Below are 7,500 nucleotides of genomic sequence, written 5' to 3'. Positions count from 1 at the left end.
TTTGGTAAGATAAGGGAACATTTGGGGACATTATGGAACGTTTAGGAACATCAGGGAACATTAGAGAACATTAGGGAACATCAGGGAACATTAAAGAACATTACAGAACATTAAGGAACCTTACGGAACATCAGGGGACGTTAGGTAACATTAAGTAAACTTAAGGAACATTAGGAGACATTAGGGAACCTTATACAGCGTTAGGGAACCGTAGGTAACATTAGAGAATGTGTGGGAACCTTGGGAGCATTAGGGAACCTTAGGCAACCTTAAGGAACGTTAGGGAACATTAGAGAACCTTAGGCAACATTAGGGAACATTAGAGAATGTTTGGTAACCTTGGGAACGTTAGGGAACATCAGTAGACGTTAGGGAAAATAAAGTAACCTGAAGGAACGTTAGGGAACCTTACGTAGCATTACGGAACCGTAGGTAACATTACAGAATGTGTGGGAACCTTGGGAGCATAAGGGAACGTTAGGGAACCTAAGGGAACATCAGTGGACGTAAGGGAACATAGAGTAACTTTAAGGAACGTCAGGGAACATTAGAGAATGTTTGGTAACCTTGGGAACGTTAGGGAATCTTGGGAACGTTAGGGAACATCAGTAGACGTTAGGGAAAATAAAGTAACCTGAAGGAACGTTAGGGAACCTTACGTAGCGTTACGGAACCGTAGGTAACATTACAGAATGTGTGGGAACCTTGGGAGCATAAGGGAACGTTAGGGAACCTAAGGGAACATCAGTGGACGTAAGGGAACATAGAGTAACTTTAAGGAACGTCAGGGAACATTAGAGAATGTTTGGTAACCTTGGGAACGTTAGGGAATCTTGGGAACGTTAGGGAACATCAGTAGACGTTAGGGAAAATAAAGTAACCTGAAGGAACGTTAGGGAACCTTACGTAGCGTTACGGAACCGTAGGTAACATTACAGAATGTGTGGGAACCTTGGGAGCATTAGGGAACGTTAGGGAACATAGAGTAACTTTAAGGAACGTCAGGGAACATTAGAGAATGTTTGGGAACCTAAGGGAACATCCATGGACATTAGGGAACATAAAGTAACCTTAAGGAACATGAGGGAACCGTGCCGGGTCTGTCAGCAGCTGCTCACACTGGGACTGTTCCTGGACCTGCAGAGACCAGGTTCTGAAGGGGGTCAGGGTCTAACTCGTTTATGTGTTTGTGGTTCTCAGGCCTGCAGGTTCTCTGCGGACTGCGGTTCTAAAGGTCTGCACGCTCACCACCCCAGAGACTGTCTGTACCACCTGAGAGACTGGAGCGTTCCGCGCCTGCACCTGCTGCTACAGGTAAGAACCGGACCCAGACCGGGGGGGCAGGGTGCTGGATGCTGGACTGATGAGGTCCTTCCTGTCTCCTAGTACTACAGAGTGTCCCCTTCCTGGTTGGAACCGGCTGGTGGCGGGTCACCTGACGCCGGGTCACCTGACCCCGGGTCACCTGACGCCGGTCCCACAGGTGAGCTCTCAGGTGGTTGTTCGGTGGAGCTGAGAGACGACGGCAGAGAGGAACCCTGCGGACTGCCGGCCCCCCCTGAGTACCGAGGATACTGCCAGTAAGACCACCAGTACCCCAGTCCCTGGTCCCAGTCTGGCCCCAGTCCCTGGTCCCAGTCTTGTCCCTGGTCCCAGTCCCCGGTCCCAGTACCCGGTCCCAGTCCCTGGTCCCAGTCTTGTCCCTGGTCCCAGTCCCTGGTCCCAGTCCCCGGTCCCAGTCCCCGGTCCCAGTCCCCGGTCCCAGTCTTGTCCCTGGTCCCAGTCCCCGGTCCCAGTCCCCGGTCCCAGTCCCCGGTCCCAGTCTTGTCCCTGGTCCCAGTCTTGTCCCCGGTCCCAGTCCCCGGTCCCAGTCCCTGGTCCCAGTCTTGTCCCTGGTCCCAGTCCCCGGTCCCAGTCTTGTCCCTGGTCCCAGTCTTGTCCCCGGTCCCAGTCCCTGGTCCCAGTCTTGTCCCTGGTCCCAGTCTTGTCCCCGGTCCCAGTCCCTGGTCCCAGTCTTGTCCCTGGTCCCAGTCTTGTCCCTGGTCCCAGTCTTGTCCCAGTCCCCGGTCCCAGTCCCTGGTCCCAGTCTTGTCCCTGGTCCCAGTCTTGTCCCTGGTCCCAGTCTTGTCCCCGGTCCCAGTCTTGTCCCAGTCCCCGGTCCCAGTCCCTGGTCCCAGTCTTGTCCCTGGTCCCAGTCTTGTCCCTGGTCCCAGTCTTGTCCCCGGTCCCAGTCTTGTCCCAGTCCCCGGTCCCAGTCCCCGGTCCCAGTCTTGTCCCTGGTCCTGGTCCCTGGTCCTGGTCTGGTGTGTAAATGTGTGTCTCTTGGCAGGATCCACTATAAGGAGCGTTTGGTGGAGCTAATTAACCGTTGCCGTGCCGACCCGGCGGTCCTCTTCAGCCCGGGGGAAATGGTGGCAGAGCTGCAGCGATGGCTCGTTGCCGTGCCGACCAGGAAACCCGAGGAGCCAGAACCGCTCTACGCACACCGCCTCCGCATGGTGAGTGACATCATCTACACAGAGCAGTGACATCATCTACACAGGGCAGTGACATCATCTACACAGAGCAGTGACATCATCTACACAGAGCAGTGACATCATCTACACAGAGCAGTGACATCATCTACACAGGGCAGTGACATCATCTACACAGGGCAGTGACATCATCTACACAGAGCAGTGACATCATCTACACAGCAGTGACATCATCTACACAGAGCAGTGACATCATCTACACAGAGCAGTGACATCATCTACACAGAGCAGTGACATCATCTACACAGCAGTGACATCATCTACACAGAGCAGTGACATCATCTACACAGTAGTGACATCATCTACACAGAGCAGTGACATCATCTACACAGCAGTGACATCATCTACACAGAGCAGTGACATCATCTACACAGAGCAGTGACATCATCTACACAGGGCAGTGACATCATCTACACAGCAGTGACATCACCTACACAGAGCAGTGACATCATCTACACAGAGCAGTGACATCACCTACACAGGGTTGATAGGCCAACAGTCCTTTAAACCTTTATTTATGATTTATCACTTCCTGTTAATGTAATCAGCATAAAGGAACCACTTTATTCACCGTATATATTTTATTATATTATATTATTATATTTACCTTATACATGTTTATTATATTATTCTCCTTATATATGTTTATTATATTATTCTCCTTATATGGTATGATGACATCATGACCTTGAGGGATCACTTTCAGTGTTCGGCCAATCACAGCTCAGTGTTCTGTGCCCCCTGCAGACACTGACCAATAGCGTTCCTCTTCGGAAGCAGCGACGCTCTCCGCTCAAACTGCACGATGACCTTTGCCCCCTGACCTCGGCTGTGGCCGCTGGAGCTCCGCCCCCTCACCTGCTGCTGAGTGACTCCGCCCCCTAACACACCAGCCAATCAGGAGGCAGAACTCTGTCACCGTAGCAACCAACAAGAGACTTCCTCCTGCGGTGACATCATGCACCGATAAAGACCAATCACCTGTCTTAATCATGGTGACATCATCCTGCAGGTGGCTTTTGATTGGTTGTTTGGTCAGAAAGACTTTAACGAGCTGAATGCTAGCACTGTTAGCGCCTGCTAGTACTGTTAGCACTGTTAGCCCCTGCTAGTACTGTTAGCACTGTTAGCGCCTGCTAGCACTGCTAGCGCCGTTAGCACTGTTAGCGCCTGCTAGCGCCGTTAGCACTGTTAGCGCCTGCTAGCGCCGTTAGCCCTGTTAGCGCCTGCTAGCGCCGTTAGCACTGTTAGCGCCTGCTAGCGCCGTTAGCACTGTTAGCGCCTGCTAGCGCCGTTAGCACTGTTAGCGCCTGCTAGCGCCTGCTAGCGCCGTTAGCCCTGTTAGCACTGTGTTAGCACCTTTTTATTTATTTGTGTAACAATATATTAATACGTCTCTGCTTCCTGTTTCCATGACAACCTACTTCCTGTTTCCATGACAACCTGTGATGAACATATTAAACTGTAACAAACAGAAATCAGACATTTTGTTTTTTTGTCACAAATTTAATAAAACTAAACAAATACAGCGTTGTCTCTGATTGGCCGGCGCAGCGTCGTCTCTGATTGGCCGGCGCAGCGTCGTCACTGATTGGCCGGCGCAGCGTCGTCTCTGATTGGACTGAAGGGTTCGATCTCTTTAACGAGACGCTCAGCGATGATTCGTCTGTTTGCAGCAACGATCCTCCGAGACATCAGGTCTGCTGGACCCCCTGAAACCAGAACCAGACCCTGTTAGACCAGAACCAGACCCTGTTAGACCAGAACCAGACCCAGACCCTGTTAGACCAGAACCAGACCCAGAACCTGTTAGACCAGAACCAGACCCAGACCCTGTTAGACCAGAACCAGAACCAGACCCTGGTACTGTGACATCAGTCAGAAACAAAAACTGAACAAGTTACAAGTTGAAGTTTTTACACATTTCGTTATTTGTGAGTCGACTCGATGTTAAAATGTTAAAACTCTTCAAAGTGAACAGCTGGAGTATTACTTATTGTTCTCAGTGTGTTCAGTTATTGGACTTCTGTGAACGAGCACCATGTTCAAGCATAAGGGGGGGGGGGGGGGGTCCATATGTGCACTTGGCACCAGGACACCCTAGGCCGCAGTTCCATGATTGACTTTGTAGTCGTGTCGTCGGACTTGCGGCCGCATGTCTTGGACACTCGGGTGAAGAGAGGGGCGGAGCTGTCAGCTGATCACCACCTGGTGGTGAGTTGGCTCCGATGGGGGGGGGGATGCCGGTCAGACCTGGCAGACCCAAACGCATTGTGAGGGTCTGCTGGGAACGTCTGGCAGAGTCTCCTGTCAGAGAGAGTTTCAACTCACACCTCCGGGAGAGCTTGGACCACGTACCGGGGGAGGCGGGGGACATTGAGTCCGAGTGGGCCATGTTCTGTGCCTCCATTGTTAAGGCGGCCGACCGGAGCTGTGGCCGCAAGGTGGTCGGTGCCTGTCGGGGAGGCAATCCCCGAACCCGCTGGTGGACACCGGCGGTGAGGGATGCCGTCAAGCTGAAGAAGGAGTCCTATAGGACCTTATTGGCCTGTGGGACTCCGGAGGCAGCAGACAGGTACCGGCAGACCAAGCGGAGCGCAGCTAGGGCGGTCGCTGAGGCAAAAACCCGGACATGGGAGGAGTTCGGTGAGGACATGGAGAACGACTTCCGGACGGCTTCGAAGAGATTCTGGACCACCATCCGGCGTCTCAGGAGGGGGAAGCAGTGCACCGTAAACACTGTGTACGGTGGGGACGGTGCGCTGCTGACCTCGACTCGGGACGTTGTGGATCGGTGGAAGGAATACTTCGAAGACCTCCTCAATCTCACGACACGCCTTCCGGTAAGGAAGCAGGGCCGGGGGACTCGGGTGTGGGCTCTCCTATCTCTGGGGCGGAGGTCGCCGAGGTGGTTATAAAGCTCCTCGGTGGCAGGGCCCCGGGGGTGGATGAGATCCACGTGGACATCTGGGGCAGTGGCTCTGGATTGGCAGACTGGGGTGGTGGTCCCTCTTTTTAAGAAGGGGGACCGGAGGGTGTGTTCCAACTACAGGGGGATCACACTCCTCAGCCTCTCTGGTAAGGTCTATTCGGGGGTGCTGGAGAGGAGGGTCCGTCGGATAGTCGAACCTCAGATTCAGGAGGAGCAGTGTGGTTTTCGTCCGGGCCGTGGAACTGTGGACCAGCTCTACACCCTCTGCAGGATCCTTGAGGGTGCATGGGGCCCAACCAGTCCACATGTGTTTTGTGGACTTGGAGAAGGCATTCGACCGTGTCCCTCGGGGAGTCCTGTGGGGGGTTCTCCGGGAGTACGGGGTATCGGACCCCCTGATACGGGCCGTCCGTTCCCTGTATGACCGGTGTCAGAGCTTGGTCCACATTGCCGGTAATGAGTCAGACTTGTTTCCAGTGAGGGTTGGACTCCGCCAGGGCTGCCCTTTGTCACCGATCCTGTTCATAATCTTTATGGACAGGATTTCTAGGCGCAGCCAGGGTGTGGAGGGGGTCCGGTTTGGTGACCTCAGGATCGGGTCACTGCTTCAACCACCAGGCGGGGGAGGCGGGGGACATTGAGTCTCAGTGGGCCATGTTCCGTGCCTCCATTGTTAAGGCAGCCGACCGGAGCTGTGGCCGCAAGGTGGTCGGTGCCTGTCGGGGCGGCAATCCCCGAACCCGCTGGTGGACACCGGCGGTGAGGGATGCCGTCAAGCTGAAGAAGGAGTCCTATAGGACCTTATTGTCCTGTAGGACTCCGGAGGCAGCAGACAGGTACCGGCAGACCAAGCGGAGCGCAGCTAGGGCGGTCGCTGAGGCAAAAACCCGGACATGGGAGGAGTTCGGTGAGGTGAGGGAAGGATGGAGCGTGAGACCGACAGGCGGATCGGTGCGGCGTCTGCAGTAATGCGGACTCTGCACAGATCCGTTGTGGTGAAGAGAGAGCTGAGCCGAAAGGTTCCTACCCTCACCTCTGGTCATGAGCTTTGGGTTCCTACCCTCACCTCTGGTCATGAGCTTTGGGTTCCTACCCTCACCTCTGGTCATGAGCTTTGGGTTCCTACCCTCACCTCTGGTCATGAGCTTTGGGTTCTTACCCTCACCTCTGGTCATGAGCTTTGGGTTCCTACCCTCACCTCTGGTCATGAGCTTTGGGTTCCTACCCTCACCTCTGGTCATGAGCTTTGGGTCGTGACCCAAAGAACAAGATGGCGGGTACAAGCGGCTGAAATGAGCTTCCTCCGTAGGCTGGCTGGGCTCTCCCTTAGAGATAGGGTGAGAAGCTCAGTTATCCGGGAGGAGCTCGGAGTAGACCCGCTGCTCCTCCGCGTTGAGAGGAGCCAGATGAGGAGGCTCGGGCATCTAGTCAGGATGCCTCCCGGACGCCTCCCTGGTGAGGTGTTCAGGGCCCGTCCCACCGGTAGGAGACCCAGGACACGCTGGAGAGACTATGTCTCTCGGCTGGCCTGGGAACGCCTCGGGATCCCCCGGGAAGAGCTGGACGAAGTGGCTGGGGAGAGGGAAGTCTGGGCTTCCTGCTTAGGCAGCTGCCCCCCCGACCAGGATAAGAGGAAGAGACGAGATAGTTTTCTGGTTGAGCTCAGAAAGCGTTTAGTGATTTGATACGAGAGGAAGTGATTGTGTCTCATAGCGATCGCTGTATTTGTGATATCAGCAGACATGGAGTGGTTGCTGACTGAATGGATGTGAGACGGTTTGGTTCTTACCGTCCGTGTCCAGCAGGACTCCGCCGGCCTCGGACACGATGAGCGACCCGGCTGCAACGTCCCAGACATGGATCCCGATCTCATAATACGCTTCAACGCAACCGCTGGCAACCAGACACATGTTGATGGCTGCTGTTCCTGCTCCACGTATACTACACATAGACACACATACACACAGATACACACTTTATATACACACTGCACATAGACACACATACACACAGATACACACTTTATATACACAC

General features: G+C 54.2%; 2 protein-coding genes across 2 annotated transcripts in view; one reads left to right on the top strand and one right to left on the bottom strand.

Moving 5' to 3' along the window:
• LOC128369848 (E3 ubiquitin-protein ligase RNF31-like) overlaps positions 1-3,642 on the top strand; it is a 12,452-nt gene extending 8,810 nt beyond the window's left edge. Inside the window, exons 9-12 of the mRNA XM_053330918.1 lie at positions 1,201-1,314; positions 1,387-1,580; positions 2,330-2,498; positions 3,282-3,642. Of these exons, the coding sequence (XP_053186893.1) occupies positions 1,201-1,314; positions 1,387-1,580; positions 2,330-2,498; positions 3,282-3,419 (615 nt within the window). The 3' untranslated portion in view covers positions 3,420-3,642. The remainder of the gene's footprint in view (positions 1-1,200; positions 1,315-1,386; positions 1,581-2,329; positions 2,499-3,281) is intronic.
• A 383-nt stretch (positions 3,643-4,025) lies between these two features.
• The window catches only part of impa1 (inositol monophosphatase 1), a 15,688-nt gene continuing 12,213 nt past the window's right edge, over positions 4,026-7,500 (bottom strand). Inside the window, exons 8-9 of the mRNA XM_053330346.1 lie at positions 7,256-7,407; positions 4,026-4,246 (exon numbers count right to left, since the gene is read on the bottom strand). Of these exons, the coding sequence (XP_053186321.1) occupies positions 4,119-4,246; positions 7,256-7,407 (280 nt within the window). The 3' untranslated portion in view covers positions 4,026-4,118. The remainder of the gene's footprint in view (positions 4,247-7,255; positions 7,408-7,500) is intronic.

This window comes from Scomber japonicus, chromosome 12 (genome assembly GCF_027409825.1).
Source record: "Scomber japonicus isolate fScoJap1 chromosome 12, fScoJap1.pri, whole genome shotgun sequence".
NCBI lineage: Eukaryota > Metazoa > Chordata > Actinopteri > Scombriformes > Scombridae > Scomber > Scomber japonicus.
The sequence above is the reverse complement of the archived record's forward strand: the minus strand, read 5'-3'. Positions and strand labels throughout refer to the sequence as shown.